Source organism: Zalophus californianus, chromosome 1 (assembly GCF_009762305.2).
Source record: "Zalophus californianus isolate mZalCal1 chromosome 1, mZalCal1.pri.v2, whole genome shotgun sequence".
Lineage (NCBI taxonomy): Eukaryota > Metazoa > Chordata > Mammalia > Carnivora > Otariidae > Zalophus > Zalophus californianus.
In genome coordinates this window covers 127,435,008-127,454,633 of record NC_045595.1, presented here as the reverse complement: position 1 = coordinate 127,454,633, position 19,626 = coordinate 127,435,008, and the positions used below count along the sequence as shown (strand labels likewise).

At 38.7% G+C, this 19,626-nt stretch overlaps 1 protein-coding gene across 5 annotated transcripts in view; it reads right to left on the bottom strand.

Moving 5' to 3' along the window:
• NAALADL2 (N-acetylated alpha-linked acidic dipeptidase like 2) overlaps nucleotides 1–19,626 on the bottom strand; it is a 1,313,911-nt gene that overhangs the window by 50,391 nt on the left and 1,243,894 nt on the right. For all 5 annotated transcript variants that reach the window (XM_027587309.2, XM_027587311.2, XM_027587310.2 and 2 more), the window contains one exon: nucleotides 5,643–5,736. In XM_027587309.2, the coding sequence (XP_027443110.2) occupies nucleotides 5,643–5,736 (94 nt within the window). The remainder of the gene's footprint in view (nucleotides 1–5,642; nucleotides 5,737–19,626) is intronic.

Sequence of the window (19,626 nt, the reverse complement as noted above, 5' to 3'; positions counted from 1 at the left end):
TATCCTACATTTTCTATTCTTCATGCTGGCTTCTTTAGTATGAATCACAAAGAATCATCTCAGCTGGTTATTTAAAGAAGTTAAGCAAACAAAAACACAGGTAGAGAAAAAAGTGTGGGAGCTAGTGCACTGCTGATAAATAGTCTAACACTGATTTTACAATACATTGATAAAAGGATACTATTTAAAAGTGCAATATGCCAGAAGACAGTGGATAACTGTGTCTAAACTGAATATAGTAGAAATCCTTCTTGCAAGGATGCCAAAGTGACAGGCTTAGAAGAATCGGGTTGGCCACTTTATAAAAAATAAGCAAGGCATTCTGAAAATTTTCTTATGTTCTAAATATTGCCCAATGATCCAGATAGCCAACACGGATGAAAATCCAGCAAGATTTTGAACATATTGCATGGAATGCATTCTCCCAACAATGTCTGTCTGCCTGGTGCAAAAACTGATCTGGTTATTGGCTGCTTTGGAAGAATGAGCAAAACTTCCTTGAGTGAATTAAATTCATGTGTGGTTTATTTTTTTTACCAGTCTCCTCCTGAGGCAGAAAGTTGGAGTTGTATATTTAATAACATGTGTGAGTTTAATTATGTTTTGGTCAAGCCAAGAAAAAAAAAGATTGAATAAAATTAATCAGTACAAGGGCAAGGATACTTTATGTTCTATTATGAGCCAAGATTAAAAATTATCTTAAAAAAACTTAAAAATTGTTGCCAGAGAGGCAATATTCAAAGAAAAATGCATTGCAGTACTTTCCTGTCATGGGCAGAGGGTTTTATCCTAAAAATGCATTTAGGGAAAAAAATTCACAATATAATAGACCATTACTATGATGGGAAAGTAGGAAAATGGTAAGAAGTCATTACCATATTTTAATCAATATAGTGACACATATAAAATGTAGGTACTGAAAAGAAAACTTTAAACAAATTTGAATGAAGTGCTCAGGATAGTGAAGGAAATGATGACAAAGGGAAGCGGTAGTGTGAACAGCAACAGATTGTGACACAGGACATAAAAGAAAAGGAAGTATAATTCTAAGGAATACAAAAGGGATGACATGCTTTGGGTAATAATTAAAGGACATTATTCAATAAAAATATGAGTTCAGAAAGAAGTGGGAGGAAAGGAAAACTAGTTTCAGGAGACAAACTCTGATACTATAGAGACAATCAGATTTTCTTGCAGACCCAGCTGTCTTAACTCCTTGTTTGAACTAGATGTGAAATATCAATAAATGAAATACAATCTTTAATATAGTTATGTAGTCAGAGTCCATACAAAAATATACTGGGGATTGATACTAACACATTTTTAGGAATTTGTACCCAATGGATGGCCAATCTCTTTTTGAATTTCTCTCAATTTGAGCAAGAAAGGTAAGCTACTTCTGACAGAATATTTTTAAGTCCTGTTCACACAAAATGGTAAGTTCCAGAAATGCCAGGTTGGGTCAAACCACTAGAAATCTAACATGATTCGGAATTTCCATGGGAACAAAATATTTTCTTGGGATTGTTTGGACTTTAGATGGATGGATTTGGATTTTTTAGGGAGGGCACAGAGCCAGATACCTAGTGGACCCACCCTTTACTATCTCTAGGGCTGTCCAAAGTTGGAATTGGTGGTAATTAAAATCAAGATTGGAGCTAGATGGGCTGAGGATTAGAATCATGCAGTTTATAAAGCACATATTTAATCTTTCCATTTGGGACATTCATAATAAATTACTCAGGAAGAAAAAAAAAGACATCAGATGGGTCTTAATCACTTGTGATTGTGGAAAAGAACTGAAGTGACACATATTGAAAATATGAAACGACAGATCTAGAGGAACACAGTGTGCTTGGCTTGGTCACATCATCACCTTGAAATACTATCTTTCCTTCTACAATGAAGTGATTGATGCTAATGAATTATCAGAGCTAATAAGAAAAGAAAAAAAGTCAGATAAAGTCACCATTGTTGGTTTTTCAAAGAACAGGAGGAAATTCTGCCAACAACCATTTTACATTTAGTGAGACAATCAGGAGGTGGCAACAAGCCACATAGTTCGAAACTGTTTCCTGCTGAGTCTGGCTTGCACTAAATAAATGTGTACATAGCCAGATCAAATGAAAGTGACTTTTACTCTCTTTGGTCATTTGTAGGTTTTACAATAATGGTAAATAACAGAATTCCAACAAAGAAAAATAGCAGATATTAAACAGAAAGCATCAGACTCACATAGTCCATTAGCTATTTTGAAGTGCTGTTTTAAACACTAAAAAGTGGATAAAGTGAGAAAGAGTAAATTTAGAAAGGTTATTAAATGCTCACTCCTTAGTCCGCTTCCAGGTTCAAGGGTGTGGTGGTACTTGGTTTATTCTTGACACCTGCCTCTGCCACCCGAACACTAGGACCAGTGCCTTGTGTGTGCATTTTTTGGACATACTTTTATTTGCCACAAGAACCCCTGAAGCATATCAGTTATCTTATCAGTCACTATTTACACTATATCTCCATGTACCATATATAAATATTCATTCTCTAACTATTATGTGTTTGGCATTGACCAAATATTAAGAGCCAAGGTCACTCAGTCAAAACGAGCTTTCAAGACTATCCAATAAATCAACTCAAACAAATTATTCACTGGTAAATTATCCTTCTTTCTGGTGGTTGTGAGAATGGTAGAGAATGGTCTGCTGCTACTGTAAACTAGAGTAATAAATAAACAAGATGGCCCGTTGTCAAGGGGTAAAAATTACAACGTTGAAAATGCAATTGGGTTTCAGAGACCTTCATACGTAAACTCTTTGCAGTAAGGAGAAACTATTTTATAGTCCAGCCTTGAAGGTCACTTTTTTTTTTAAAGCTGTGATTGAGAACTTAAGGCTAATCACCACTAGCTGTCATAACAAAATAAGAAAATATATCAACAATTAAAGCTTGTATTAAGCAGTAAAATTAGATGTTTCATTTAATGTGGTATAGGAACTCTGTTTAGCTAATGAAATCATCTCACATAGTAGCTAAAATTGAAAACTGAAATATTTATTTAGTTGTTATAAGTGGTGTCCATTATTCACACATTGGCATATTATTTTATTTTAGTAATAAGGTTATTACCAGAGTAGGCAAAATAGAACAGGTCCATCAAATTGCCTACAATTTAGCAGACATTTGAATGATCTTTTACTTTGATACAGAGCAAATAACTTTGAATCATAATGACTAAAACATGAAAATGTATAGCTTAAAGGTGACAAATCATATCACTTTGAACAAATATTTATACTCGGGTCATAGTAAAAAGAAAATTTTTTGCTTATATGTCTATGTTTTTATTACATTTTGTTTTGCTTTGTTTTGTGCTTCTCGTATGGGTACATCTTAAGTCGGTTCACATCTTTCTGAGTGAAAGTAGAGGGAGACCCAAGGAGATTCACATCAAAAGAAACAAAGCTCAGACAAAACCAACAACCAAAGAAAAAGTTCTTTACCTAGAGCAGAAGCAGTCCAATATAACAGCAAGAAGCCAGAATGCTCCTGGCTCATCCAATGGAGAAACGTGATTTTTAGGGAGCGGTTCATCTAGCCTTAGTAGCATCAGCCCATAGTGGAAATCTTTGTGGAATGACTGTAGTTTTCTTCCCCCCTTGTACTGACACACTTTTAGATATAACTATTAAAGAAAGAATTATTAACCTGGCCTATTTTCAGCATATTTTCTGTACCTTCTTCCTTTAACTAAAACCTGACTCTCCCCTAACAATACTGCTTCCAAGGCAGCCCCTGTCGGCCCGCGGTTCCTTCTCTCACGCGCTTTGTAGCACTCGCCCAAAGCAAACACAAGGAGGGGCCTCGGCGTTACTGCGCGTTCTTTGATTTTAGCTCCTGGTTCTGTCACTCCTTCCTACAAGAATTACTCCTGTCTTAATTCTGGCAATTTCCATGTCCACATATTCCAGACTCTGTTTCTCTTAGCCTCTTTTCCTCCTACCCCACTTCCATGGTCACGTCCTTGCCTGAACACTGTCAGTACCTATATCTCCGCTCTTTGTACATTCACATTTTTAACAATCCCATTTGCTGGCCACGAACGGAGGAGTCTTTTTAGCTCACTCACTCTGAATTCTTTGATCGCACCAAGGAGTAGCATCTGTCAATCTTCCTTCCTTCCTGTTTCCCTTCATTTTCTCACTTTATTCCATGCCCAGTTTAGGTACTTTGGTCCACCCCCACGGGTGCTCCTTCGCACATACTCTCAGTTTTATTTTATCTAGTTCATTGTCCCTCTCCCATTAGAGCTCTAGCCTGATTAAATCCAATTCTGTGCTGTATCTGAATCCCCAGCTGAAGGCTGAATAATTGTGTTGAATTATCTCGTTAAAATATATATATATATTTCTTCAGATCTCTAATGCTGCCCAAAAATACAGGCGTACCTCATTTCATTGAACTTTGCTTTACCAAGTTTCACAGAAACTACATTTTTTTACAAATTGAAGGTTTGTGGAAACTCTGCATTGAGCAAGTCTGAGATGGAAGCTTGACAAAAGTGAAAAAGAAGGAAACTGTATAAAGACCAACTTCAATATACCAAAAACAGAGCAATCTGAGGCCACTTCATATGGGAACAAATAACCCTAAACAGCTCAAATGCTTTCAGGGTTATGATTTTACAGCCAATAAAATAGGAATCATTGAGGGGGGAAAATTGTGTTATAGTATTCTCCAGGTTAAGAAGCAATGCTTAGTCAAGATTGAAAAAAAAAAAAATTAAACTTTCAGATACTGGAAATATTTGGCTAAGAATAATTCACCCCCCCAAAAAAAGAATAATCATTTTTTTAAGGATTACTGTACTATAGTTAAAATATTGACTTTTGTATTGAGAAGTAATGTCTACAAATCACATATTAGAAATCTGACAATACGATGCGTGACTCAAAGAGGAGGAGGGTACATTCTTTAATTACAATACTGCCTTTTGTATTTGGCTAATGAAGACAAATTATAAGTTTAGTTGAAAGCTTTGTATGTAGATAAAAGGGAAATGAAGGTAACTATTAGGGTGGTATTAGAATTCTACAGAAAAAGATGTATTTAAACATGAAGGGATTGAAATAGAAACTATGGAAATAATTCTCTTCTTGTCACCCTTAATCTAGGATCAGCCAACACTTCAGTGATATGGCATGGGGCCCATCCCTCAGAAATCAATCCCAAAGGAGAAACTTCTGGGTCAATCTTGTTTGAATTGACTGAATGTTAGCTACAAACTTACTTACCTACTTCCTTATTTATTTATTTTGAAAAATACCTGAACTATATTTTTCCATGTGGAACCTATAAATGATAACAAAAGTTTGAAATTATAAATCTCTCTGATAAAGGGAAGTAGGAGAAACATCCTTTATAATCTGATATTATGTTTTGTGCTCACACATAAATACACCTCGTTCCTGTTGACATGGCAGTCAAATTTCTTCTAAGCCCCTTTCATGATAATCCTCTCCAGGAAGGGAGTCACTGTATTGCCATAGCCAATAAGATAGCATACGCTTTTATGCATTGCTTGTTAAATATTAGTTGAACAATCTTTCATTTGCTGAAATTACTGTAATTCAAAGAAAAATTACCTTTACCTTTAAGACTGTTTTGAACTTCTAAAGCTACATCGAGAGCATTGAAGGGCAGAACTGGTTCATTGGCAATTTGCAAAATCACTTCTCCTGAGAGCTGAAAGAAAAACAAAAAACAACAACACAAAAGATGCTAGCATTCAGTGTTAAGGGTTTCCGATTTGTTTGTTTTTTCATTATTTCATACATTCTTTTTTTTAATTTTATTTTATTATATTGTTAATCACCACACATTACATCATTAGTTTTTGATGGAGTGTTCCATGATTCATTGTTTGCGTATAACACCCAGTGCTCCATGCAGAACGTGCCCTCTTTAATACCCATCACCAGGCTAACCCATCCCCCCACCCCCCTCCCCTCTAGAACCCTCAGTTGTTCTCTGAGTCCATAGTCTCTCATGGTTCGTCTCCCCCTCGGATTTCCTCCCCTTCAGTTTTGCTTTCCTACTATCTTCCTTTTTTTTTTTTCTTAACATGTAATGTATTATTTATTTCAGAGGTGCAGGTCTGTGATTCAACAGTCTTACACAATTCACAGTGCTCACCATAGCACATACCCTCCCCAATGTCTATCACCCAGCCACCCCATCCCTCTTACCCCCCACCACTCCAGCAACTCTCAGTTTGTTTCCTGAGATTAAGAATTCACCACAGTAGCAAAAACATAGAGGGTAAAATATACTTTTATAAGATATCTTTGCCTTTTGAATTTCTTTTTACTTTTTTTCCCAAGATTTTATTTATCTATTTATTTATCTATTTATTCATCTATTTGACAGAGAGAGAGAGAGAGAGCACAGAGAGGGAGAAGGAGAAGCAGGCTCCCCTCTAAGCAGAGAACCCAACAGGCTCCTATCCCAGGACCCTGGGATCATGACCTGAGCCAAAGGCAGATGCTTAACCAACTGAGCCACCCAGACACCCCTCTTTCTACTTAAAAAAAATATTTATTTATTTGGAAGAGAGAGAGAGCAAGGGGAGGGGCAGAGGGAGAGGGAGAAGCAGACTCCCTGCTGAGCAGGGAGCCCTACATGCTGGGCGTGGATCCCAGGACCCCAGGATCGTGACTGGAGCTGAAGGCAGATGCTTAACCGACTAAGCCATCTAGGTACCCTTAATTTTATTTTTTTATAAAGAAAGAAAAAACATTCAGTGTATTTTTCATGTCTCAAAATAGTGTAAAGGAATATAACATTTTCTTCTTTTTTTAAGCTAAAATATTAAGAAATAGCACCCTAGTTGAAGAAGTTGTAATATTTAAACTTTAAAACAATTCTTTATAAAGCAGTTCAGAATATCACACAATAAAACAAACAGTAGAGAGAAATAATTGAAAATCAATATCTGGTTAGGGGATGAAGTAAAACTCCAGACAAAATTAATGATCAATTTATTTCATTTAAAATATAATTTAGTCTGAACAGATGGTTACCGGACAGGAGGTGGGCAGGGGGATGGGTGAAATGGTGATGGGGATTAAGGAGTGCACCTGTTATGATGAGCACCAGGTATTACATTGTAAGTACTGAATCACTAAATTGTACGCCTGAAACTAATATTATACTATATGTTAACTAACTGGAATTTATTTTTTTAATTTTTAATTTTTATTTTTTTTTAAGATTTGATTTATTTATTTGACAGAGAGAGAGAGAGCACAGAGGGACCATGAGAGGGAGAAGCAGGCTCCCCGCTGAGCAGAAAGCCTGATGTGCGGCTCGATCCCAGGACCCTGAGATCATGACCTGAGCTGAAGGCAGATGCTTAACCAGCTGAGCCACCCAGGTGCCCCATAACTAACTGGAATTTAAATAAAAACTTAAAAAAAATAAAATGAACTGTTGTTTTCACTGGGAACTAGAAAAAAAATAAAATAAAATATAATTTAGTCTGAAAAATTCCATTAAAATCTTAGTTACTATTTTCCTTAATGCTTTACTCTATTTCTAATTACCTTTCCCAAATCTATCAAAACTAGTATCATTTATATGTCTTTGAGGTCGTTTAAATTAATGTTAAAAAAACTTTAATGGCATCCCCAACACTCATACCTGGGATTTTCATGCATGCATATCCCCACCACCACCATGCTCCAAAACTGTGTTTGAAAACAAACATATGCACTACAGCTGAACCAACATCTGCTTTATAGACTGAACAAATCATATGCATTCATATACATCTCAAAGGAACTTAGGGCTGGCGGCAAAAGCCACTGTTACTCTCCCTCTCTCTCAAATGATATTTAATATTTACCTAGGCTTAACAAATGTCCCTACATCTCTAATAACCCTGAGGCTGGCACACAGGGAAATGTGAGTGTGTTGATGTTATTAATGTACTATGAAATGTTTTTAGTAAATGAAAATATTGTCTTGTGAAACTACACAGGGGAAATTAGCTTGAGACATTATAGAACACATAAAAGATACAACTTACAAGGAAAATATGATGTTAAATATTCAAATCTACATACGCAACAAGAGTCAAATTCCATTTACTATTTAAGTTATAATTCCCAGGTGTTTGCACAATTTAAGTCATGATAAAAATACAGTTCAATTTGATCTTCTTCTAAATGCTTGAAAAAATACATCTCTTAGAAAGAAAGAAGAAGAAACACTTTTGGTGTTCCTTTTATTTATTTGAGATATTTTTCTCCCAGATGTAGCAACCACTTTTTCCCCAATGCCTACAGTTTATTTGCAGAGTATTATCCCCAGAATCATGATCACAAATATCCTGGGAAGCTACCTACTCTGATTATGCTGTTTTTCAGGGGAAAAGCCTTATCTGCAATAGGTTGATATGAATTCTGTCTCTATTCCACCTCACTACATCCAAATCATGTAAGAAACGCTGATATCTGGAAATAAATTATTTGTAAAAAGGAATTTTTAAAGAAGATTAAGAAACATTATGGTTTCTTTTTTCAATTTGCACTGGATAATGGAAACTACAGAACAGACATGTTTTGTTTACAGTTTTGGAATCTGGAAACCACACATTATAAGAGATTAAAATGAAAGAATGGGGAGGGAGGTGAAAGGCAACTTCACTGTGTGCTGCTGGAGAAAGTTGTTTTGTTTTGTTTTAAGGGTCATTTGGCAGCTCAAACAACTGGAATATATAAGCCAGCCACCTTGCTATTTCTTTCAAAAAGAACCTGAGAACAAATACTGGGACTTCTAAGGCACCTAGCCCATGATAGAATGCTTAGACTAAGTTGGTTTTATTTGCAGCTTCCTAAGCAAGAGGGAGATTTGCACAGGTCTTGCCATGAAGTAGGAAAAGATGAGCCAGACTCATACTCTTCTCATCTACTCTGGATTCACTCTTATTCAGGCAAGCCAAAGCAACCTTCCCTTATATTTATATAAAGCCCCACTCTTTTCAAAGTGCTTTACACTTAAATATCTTATCTTGACAAACCTAGAGGCAGGTAGTGGGGGAATTAATTTTATGTTAAAAATATAGGTATAAGTATAAGCCTTACTGGGCTTCAGTAAAAGATGGTAAAATAAGACCTTACCTCCTCCCATGGACACACCGAATCTATAGCTACACACAAAACAAATCCCTCTGGGAAAAAAAATCTAATTGAATGATTCCTACACACCAGGCAAATAAGGAAAGCCCCACTTTGAAATGTGTAAGAAAGACTGGAACACACTCTGACCATAAACACTACCACATCACAGCAACATACAATTGGGAGAAAACTCACAACTCCCATTTTCTCCCTGAGGAGAAAAGGGTTTGGGTGCAACATGGAGTGCTCTACCTTTTAAGACTTCCACCTGAGGGGTAGGCTCCCAAAACACTTAGCCCCCAAAGCCAACGAGACTTGTGTCCACAAGACCTACAACACTATAGCAAACAAAGAAGCAGCTCTTATGGGGCTTGTGAGGACTTGTGAGTCCCCTGGGCTCAGTGAAGTGGTAGCAAGCAAAAAATGCCTATATCCCAGTCTTCCCCTGAAAGAGGCCAATTTACATATCTTAAAAGCTATGGCCTGAAAGTCAGGCTTGTAACTTAACACACATCTAGGGGCCAACTGCAATTCTCTCTGGAGACTGAGGAGGCTGGCAGGTTCCATCTTTACCACCCTCACTTTCTCTCTCTGCCCTGCTCCAGGTCACCAGTGTCTCCTGAAAAGGAGCTTGTGCACCTCTCTGGTGCCCAGGTTTTGTAGCTGCCACCCAGAAGATGCACCCCTTGATTGCTTGGCTCTGGTGGCCAGTGGGGCCTGAGTTCTTGAGTTTGAATTCCCAGAGAACTGTAGTAAACACCACCACCACCACCACTACCACCACCACCACCACCACCACCAACAACAACAACAAAACACTTCTTAATCAGCTACCCCTCAGGGCTCAGTGCAAAATGAGCAGAGAGAAATGCCAATTTCCCAGTCTTTCTCTGAAAGAGGCCTATTTGCATTCTTTATAACTGCTGCCTGAGGGCTAGGTGCTTAATACAACACACATCTAGGAACAGATTGTGATCTTCCCTGGAAAACTGGGAAGCCAATAGGCATGATCTTAGCATTCTCCCTATAGCCTGCTCCAAACCACCAATATCCTCCTGGAAGGAGTTTATATACATATTTGGCACCCCAGCTTTTGCAGCTCCACCCAGGGGACACACCCCTTGATATCCTGGCTATGGAGACCAGTGGAGCTTGCATTCGCAAGTTTCACAGGACTGTAGCAAACAAAGAAATATTTCTTAACTGGTTATCCCTTTAGGGCTCAGCACTTAAGAAGTCAATAGAAGGGGTGTCTGGGTGGCTCAGTCAGTTAAGCATCTGCCTTCAGCTCAGGTCATGATCCCAGAGTCCTAGGATCGAGCCCCACGTCTGTCTCCCTGCTCAGAGGGGAGCCTGCTTCTCCCTCTCCCTCTGCTACTCCCCCTGCTTGTGCTCTCACTTTCTCTCTCAAATAAATAAATAAAATCTTTAAAAAAAAAAGAAGCCAATAGAAATGCCTGTCTCCTAGTCTTTCCCTGAAAGACGTTTATTTGCATACTTAAAAAGCTTCTGCCTGAGGATCTTGCTTACAATCAGCACGCATATAGTTGCTGACTGAGAGTCTCCCCTTTGGGACACTAACAGGTCTTGGCACACCCTCAACTACTGTAAGCCAAATCACAAAAGTTTAAGAGAAAACCAAGAGCTAGAGCCAGGCTGCATAGTACAGTTTGTCTCCTACACAAGCCAATTCCATCAAGAATAGGAATGGCAGTTCTTTATCTAGTGCACAGAAACCAACACAGATGGTAAGGAAAAGTGAAGAATAGAGATATATGTTCCAAACAAAAGAATAAGATAAAACTCCAGAAACAGATCTTAAGGAAATGGAGGTAAGTGATTTACCTGATAAAGAGTTCAAAATAATGAATTTGCCTACCAATATAAGAAGAACAATGCATGAGCAAAATGAGAATTTCAATAAAGATAAAGAAAATATTTTAAAAGTACCAAACAAATCATAGAACTGAAGAATACAATAACTAACTGGAAAATTCAGTAGACGATTTCAATAGAAGACCAGATCAAGCAGAAGAAAGGATCAGCAAACTCAAAGATATGAATTCATCCGATCAGAAGAACAAATAGAAAAAAAAATAAAATAGAGTGAAGGCAACTTAAGAGACATATGGGATACCATCAAACAGTTCAATATTCACATTCTAGAGGTCCCAGAAGGAGAAAAGAAAGAGAAAGGGCCTGGGGCACCTGGGTGGCTCAGTCATTAAGCGTCTGCCTTCAGCTCAGGTCATGGTCCCAGGGTCCTGGGATCGAGCCCTCCATCAGGCTCCGTGCTCTGTGGGAAGCCTGCTTCTCCCTCTCCCACTCCCCCTGCTTGTGTTCCCTCTCTCACTGTGTCTCTCTCTGTCAAATAAATAAATAAAATCTTTAAGAAAAAGTAAGAGAAAGGGACAGAAGGCTTTAAAACCATTTTTTTTTAATTTGAGTATATTTGACACACAATGTTACATTAGTTTCAGGTGTACAACATAGTTACTGAACAACTCTATACCTTATGCTATGTTCACAAGTGTAGCTACCATCTGACACCATACAACACTAATAGAATATCTTGACTATATTCCCTATGCTGTGCTTTTTATTCCTATGACTTATTCAGTCCATAACCGGAAGCCCATATCTCCCACTCCAGTTCACCCATTTTGTCCATTCCCCCAACCCCCTTCCCTCTGGCAACCATCAGCTTGTTCTCTGTATTTATGATTCTGCTTTTTGTTTGCTTTTTCATTTGTTTTATTTCTTAGATACCACATATGAGTGAAATCATAAGTATTTTAGAAAGCTTAGTTAAAGAAATTATGGGTAGGGCACCTGGGTGGCTCAGTCAGTTAAGCATCCAACTCTTGATTTGGGCTCAGGTCATGATCTCAGGGTCGTGGGATTGAACTCTGGATGGCCCCAAGTTAGGCTCCGGATTCAATGGGGAGTCTGCTTGAGATTCTCTCTCTCCCTCTGTCCCTCCCCCCAACTCACACTTGTGTGCATGCACTCTCTTTCTCTTTCTAAAATAAATAAATCTTTTTAAAAAAGAGAAATAATGGCTGAAAACTTCCCTAATTTGTAAGATCCAAATAAGATGAATCCAAAAAGAACCACACCAAAACACATTATAATTAAGCTGTCAGAAGTTACAAACAAGGAAAGAATCTTAAAAGAAGCAAAATGAAAAACAACTTGTTCCATATAAGAGAACCTCCATAAGACTATCAGTAGATTTTTCTGGAGAAATTTTTCAGGCCAGGAGAGACTGGGATAATATATCCAAAGTGCTAAAAGAAAGAAAGAAAAAAAAAAGCCAACCAAGACTACTCTGCCCAGCAAATTTGTCCTTCAGAATTGAAGGAGAGATACAGTTTTTCAGACAAGCAAAAAGCTGAAGAAGTTCACGCCCACTAGACCAGTCTTACAAGAAGTGTTAAAAGGAACTCCTCAATCTGAAACAAAAGGATGATAATGAGTAATGGGAAAACATGGAAAGATAAATTTCGCCAATAAAGACAAATATATAGTTAAATCCAGAATAGTCTAATATTTAATGGTGGTGGATAAATCACATAAATCAAAAATATTAAAAATAACTATGTAAGTTTTTAATGTAAGTTTTTAATGGCTATACAAGGTAATGATATAAATTGTGGCATCAAAAACATAACACATGGGGGGAGTGGGAAGGTAAAAATAACAAGTTTTAGTGTGCATTTGAATTTAAGTTGTTATCAGCTTAAGATAGACTATTGTAAATATAAGATGCTTTATATCAGTCTCATGGTAACAACAACAGAAAATAATAGATATACAAAAATAAAGATAGCAATTGAAGTATACCACTACAGAAAATCATTAAATCACAAAGAAAGAGAGCAAGAGAAGAAAGAAATGAAAGAATTCTAAAAACAGCCAGAAACCAATTAACAAATGGCAATAGTAAGTCTACACCTGTCAATAATTACTTTAAATGTCAATGGACTAAATATTCCAAGGAAAAGATACAGAGTGGCTGAATGGATAAAAATACAAGACCCAGCTATATACCGTCCACAAGACAGTCACTGCAGCTTTAGCGACACACTCAGACTGAAAGTGAATGGAGGGAAAAATAGTAAGTTCCATGTAAACAGAAACCCAAAGAAAGCAGGGGCAGCTTACCTCACGTAAGAAAGAGAAGGAATAGGAAACAAAGAAGATCATGATACAATGGTAAAGGAGACACCAACAAGAGGATACAAAATTTGTAAATATTTAGGCACTCAACATAAAAGCACCTAAATATATAAAGTAAATATTAACAGACCTGAAGCAAGAAAAGAGCGAGACAATAACCGTAGGGGGCTTTAATGTTCCTTTCAGCAATGAATAGATCATCCAAGCATAAAATCCATAAGGAAACATTGGACTTAAGCTAGACGTTTGACCAGATGGACCTCACAGACATTTACAGAACATTCCATCCAACAGCAGCCAAATACACCTTCTCAAGGGCACATGAAACAGTCTCCCAAGATAGAGCAGGTGTCAGACCCCCCAAAAAGTCTTAATTTAAGAGGATGAAAATCATAACCAGCATCTTTTCTGATCACGATGGCAAGATGAAAACTAAAATTCACAAATATGTGGAGATTTAAGGTGGCAAAGTATCTCATTGGCTTAGGCAGCTGAGGTGCACGACATCGACAATTGTATGATCCTTGACAGCAAGAGCTGTGTGGGGCCCCGACTGGCTGGAATGGCTGTTGAGTTTCTCAGAGGAAAGGCAACAGGGCTTGTGGCAGTGGTGGCTGGACCGGTGGTGTGCACATACGTGGCTATGGAGCTGGCTGCAGGTGCCTGCATGGTGACAGGGGCCAGCTGCAGGCACACACACATTGGCAAAAGCCCTGGCCAGCAGCAGGGGCTGGGGCCAACTGTGGTGCATAAGCAGCTGCAGGCCGTGGGCAGTCAGCCTGTACCCAGGTGGCTGCAGAGGCTAGTTGCAGGCCCAGGCACTTTGGAGGGCCTGGGAACCGGAGTGGCAGCAGGTGTGGGCTACAGGGGCTGTTTGCAAGTGCCGGCAGCCCTACGGGCCCGTGACAGGGGGCGGGACTGGCTTCGGGCACACACACAGCTGTGGGGGGTTTGGCTGCCACCGTGCACTCGTGTGGCTGCAGAGGCTAGCCATAGGTGCACACACAGTAAAGGCTGGTTACGGAAACTGGAACCAGCTGGGTGCACGTGCAGGTCTTCATAGGGACTAGTTGCTGGTACACAGACGTGCAGGCCAGCGATAGGAGTCAGGGCCAGATCCTTTGTGTAATTCCAAAAGGTTAGGGCATCTGATCACTCATTCTGTGCTCTTTGTGCCTGCAGGGAGAGTTCTTTCTGGCTAGGAAGTTCTCTCCGGGCACTGAGCAGTGCCGACCTGGGGGACAGGGTGATGCAGGCAACATGAAGCTGTTCTTCCTACCCTTTTCCTGGGCTTACTCGCAGGTTATTCTGCTCTGCTATTTTGCTGAAACTTCTTAGGTGGACTTCTGAGATCCCCCAGAGCTATTTTCATTCTTGGGCAGCTGTCCAGTTGTTCTTTGTGGGAAGATGGAGGCCCAGATCTTCTGCCCTGCCATCTTGATGACATCACACCCCTGAGCTATCTGAAATTCCATTATAATAACTTTATAAGCACACAATCTGCCTCAAGACCTGTGTCCTTTTACTCTTCCCAGACCATCCTACCCCTGAGCAGAGGATAAAGGAAGAATGCATTAGAACGACAACAACGACAACAAAATTATTTAAAGAAGTAAAAGTGTCCAAAAAATAAAAGGATTATTATATTGAAAAATCAGTTAATGAATCCACACTGCAAAGGCTTTCCTCTCTCACTAGGTAATGTGGGTATTTCTGGAGTTGGTTTCATTGGTATTAGGCAAGATTATATTATTGAAAGATAATAATTACTAATACAGCCTTCTTCTAGATTTTAAGGGTAATAAAGGCAAATTATCTTTTGCCATATAAAAGTTTCTCTTTTTTCAACCTAAAATAGTTTTAGTTGTACTTAAAGGTTTAGAAGAGGGTGTTTAGAAACTTAATACAAGAAAATATACATACAAACATGCACATGTAATTTTTGGTTAAACTTTGTAATAATATATTGCTTTATTACCGTGCAGGGAGGTATTTTTATAATCTTTGATTTTGCCAAAAATCTTTTTCTTACCCTTCTAGAGAGAAAAAAAAAGATATTTATTTACAAAATTGTGAATATCTACAGTAGGAACACGTCCCCCCCGTCAATTATATCTCGTTGGCAAGCGTGATGACTGTGTCTGTAATGATTGCTTTGAATGAATTTATTTAATTCATTAAAAATAGATTTGGACAAAAACAGATTTATTAAAGCAATACCATTTCCATAGTTCTATAATGTATTTTTTTTTTTACTTATAGGCAGAGACACTCAGTAAACATGTGATTTGCTCCATTTTTATTATTCCAAATTAAAGCAACCATAGCTTATGCCTCATACCTAAGCTGTAAGTTCAACTACCATTGTGGGATTGCTTTTATGTCCTCAATCAGACTTACAGTGCAATCTAGCCCCATTCTAGAAGGTAGTGCTGTGAGATAATTATAACACCTACTTTATAGGTTAGTGTGAGGAAGAAATTGAGAGAGACTGGGATGCTATGGCATGGTGTGACATAATAGGACAAATAGTAGATGAATCATGAACCCTCTATCTAGTATCTACTGAGTTTTTATCGTCACTGTGAAACTGGGAGAAAAGAGAAATATAAGACAGTTTCTCCCCTTATGACTTACCTCCCTGAGAGAGATAAGTCATATCACTTTCACACAATTGGAAAAGGAAGTTAATAGCAGAAAATTTCGTAAACGTGAATCTTTTGTTTCCTAGAAAGCACCATCTTCTCTTCCACTTTAAACATACCATGGGATTCTGCCACATGTACATATTTTGGGCTCAAGGGGGAAAGATATTCCAGATGAGGGAATAAAATGAGCAAAAACCTGAAGGCAGAAAGCAGTGCAGACTGTTAGAGAAACATGAAGACACCAGTGCGACCGGAGTGGAGTTTTTGGTTAGTGGGGAGTGTGGGGTATGGGATGAAAGGGTCAGAAAACCCTAAAACTCAACCAAGACATTTGGCCATGATTCAGTGATCTATAGGGAGTCTTTCCCTGTTCCCTTAACTTTCAGGGCAGAAGCATTAGCTAATAAATTATGGTCTAGTGAAAGTCTTCATAACACGATTCTGGGGTGTATGGTGCCCTTTGGGCTGTTAGGTTCCTCCTAAAGCGACCTGACTCTGATTTATGCCACTTTACAGTAGAAAACCCCCAATTTAGCAACAAACGCCCTGTGGATAACAAACCTCAGGGCAGCCAGCAATGGACAAGGAGGCTCGATGTCCCTGGAGGTGAGCAGAGCAAGAAGCAGCTTTCCAGTCCTCAGGATTGCTTTCCAAAATTGTGATGTCAGCAGAGGAAAAAAAAAAAGCAAGGATGAACTCCTGACTTACCCAGCCTACTTTCTTGAGAAAGGGAGAAAGTAAATGGCACTACACAATATTAGCACGCAAAATCTATATACCCCTAACATGGCTAAAATTCAGTATTAAGATTCTCATTACCCATCATTTGAAATATTCCACAAACTCCCTAACTGATCTAAATATCTGCTTCTAACCCTTTCTCCACATTACAGCCAGAGCTGTGCAGTTGTTTATGCAAAATATATTCTTATGCACCCCTCAAAAATACCTGTCTATGTCACCTCCTTTCTACTGATTTCTTTAGCTAAGAAAACAGATGGTAGGCAACAGTGAACTCAAAAACCTATGATCTGACAAGTCTATTTACAGAAAAAAAAATTACTTGAAAGTAAAACTGTCTTAGAAAATCAAGGACTTATATATGTCACCCACAACTATCAAAGCATATCACTTCAGACCAAACTTATATCACAGAAACCAGGGCACAGAACTTAAATGCCACCACTGTTCCCTTGGTGCTAACGGAGACAGCCCTGTTAAGAGTTGGCATGTGAAAGTGAAGACACCCAGTCACCTTGGAAGGGAGCTCCAGTGGTTGTCAAAGGGTGGTTCAAGGGCGGCTTCTGTGGAGAGGTTTGTATATGACGTTTAGGAGGCATTGCCAGAGACTTGTGCCCACTGTTCTGCACATACATTTGTGAAGCTCCAAAGTAGGGGGAGACAGAGATAGGAAAATTGCTATGGAATTCCTAAGCTTCCAGGAAAGAAAGAGTTCAAGATCCCACCTTTTTCTTCTTAAGATTTCAAAGACATTACAATAGTTTGATGAACTGAGGTCATCTTAAATGAAGTTGCCTGGTAGCAAAGGATTTCAAAAAAATCATTGCGGAATTCCAAAAGCTACTGGGAAGGAAATTCATTTTAAGGAGGAGAAGTATTTTTAACCAAGAAAAATAAATGGGATATTTGGTTCCTAAAACTAGAGGCCTTTATTAGGAATTCCCTGTGACCGATCCTATCAGGGCCATAGGCCTAGTGCAGGGAAATTATGGGTGAACTTAAAGACCTGCATTAAGCAAACGGTGGTAGACTTGGGAACCCAGCATGGTTGTGCAGTGGGATGCCCATAGATACACCACTGGAGGAGAGAAAGCTTTTTTCTCGACGGCATCTGAGAAAATTCTGTTACGGTTATCACCACGCCCCCTACAGCTACCAAGGGCTGAGCACAAATTCTGGGACACCTAGTTTGGGGGCTAGCCTGTGCTTTCACTGCAGAGCTGATGCAGCTGACAGATTCTGCAAAAACTCTCTGCATCCCTTGGGGCCATGATGGGAAATTGAGGAGCTATGGAATAAAGAAAAGGAAGCATAAACAGGGTATGTCTCCTCAGTAATTTAATTTGATTATTAAATAGATGGGCTCTCAATCTATCCTCTAACTGATTAAGTTTATTTTTTTATAAATACACACTAACCGCCCGTGAATGCCAGGCCATTAAAGAACTAAGAAGACAACCTCTGCTGGCAAGAAACTAATTGGCTAGCAATACAAGCTTCCGGATACTAATCCTCCTTTCCAGCCTATGCTCCTGCTGTCAGTCCCATCTCCTCTCTGTGTACTCAACCTCAACTCCAACCACACTAACCAGGAGTTTACCATGAACCTTACTTTGGGTTCCCTCAGAAATGGACCATGAGACAAAATCTGAGTGCAAGTGTTTTACTGAGAGGAGAGGGTAGCAGCATGAGGAGAGGCGAGACAGAGAAGACAGCCAATACAAGGCATTTTGTCAAGTCAGCAGTCACTGTGTGTGACTGGAACTTAATCCTGCTGGGAACAACCCAAAAGTCAAAATAAAATAGGTCCCTCGGAACTTTCTAAGGTTGCTTCATAGAGGTATTAAATCCTTAACTCTTCTGGACTATTGTACACTGGCAGCTCTCCATGGCACAAGAAAACCACAGGCAAAGAGATGGAGATCTGTGGCTAAAATAGAATGCTTCCTTTCTATGCCTAGACTACAAAAGTAACTGCTATAAGTTGTTTTGTTTTTTTTTTGTAAATTTTATTTATTTATTTGAGAGACAGAGAGAGAGAGAGAGAGAGAGAGAGCAAGAGCGGGGGGGGTGGGGCGGCAGTGGGAGAGGGAGAAGCAGACTCCCCACTGAGCAGGGAGCCCGACGCTGGGCTCCATCCCAGGACCCTGAGATGATCTGAGCCAAAAGCAGATGCCTAACTGACTGAGCCACCCAAGCGCCCATAAATTTTTTTCAATGTTAAGATAATTTTCCCTTTTCAGTGAGTGTCATCACCCATCTGTTATTAAATTGTAGCAGAAAAAAAATATATATACATATACATATATATGTATATGTGTGTATATATATCCAGATTAATTTGGAAATAAAGTTAGTTTACTGGTAGTTTTTGGTAATTGGTAATTCTTTTTTAGTACATGTAGTCATAATTTTGACTTTGTAATACAGTTGTATCTTCTGCTAGTCATATTGTTCTTAGAGAAAAAAACCCAGTTAGTATTTCTTAGCACACTGGAGAAAGACACTTTAAGATGCCAACTTTTCTTTTATATCATGTCCGGTAGTAATTTGCATTGAACTACATATATGCTCATTGACAAAGTAAAAATTAAGTATATTATATTTCACTAATTTCAGCACAATGTTAACAATAATAATAACTGCAATAGCAACTAACATTTATGAGCTCTTGCCATATTCTCAGGCATTACTCTAAATTCTTTCCAAGAATTAATCCATTTAATTCTTACAATAGACTTATTTTATTTTTCAGATGAGAAAACAGAAGTACTGCTCAGTGAAGTCACCATCCCAGAGCCACTTAGGTATTACATGCTATTCTGAGACTTGGGGCTGGGCATTCCAGTTGCAGAATCTGGACTCTTATACTAAATCACATC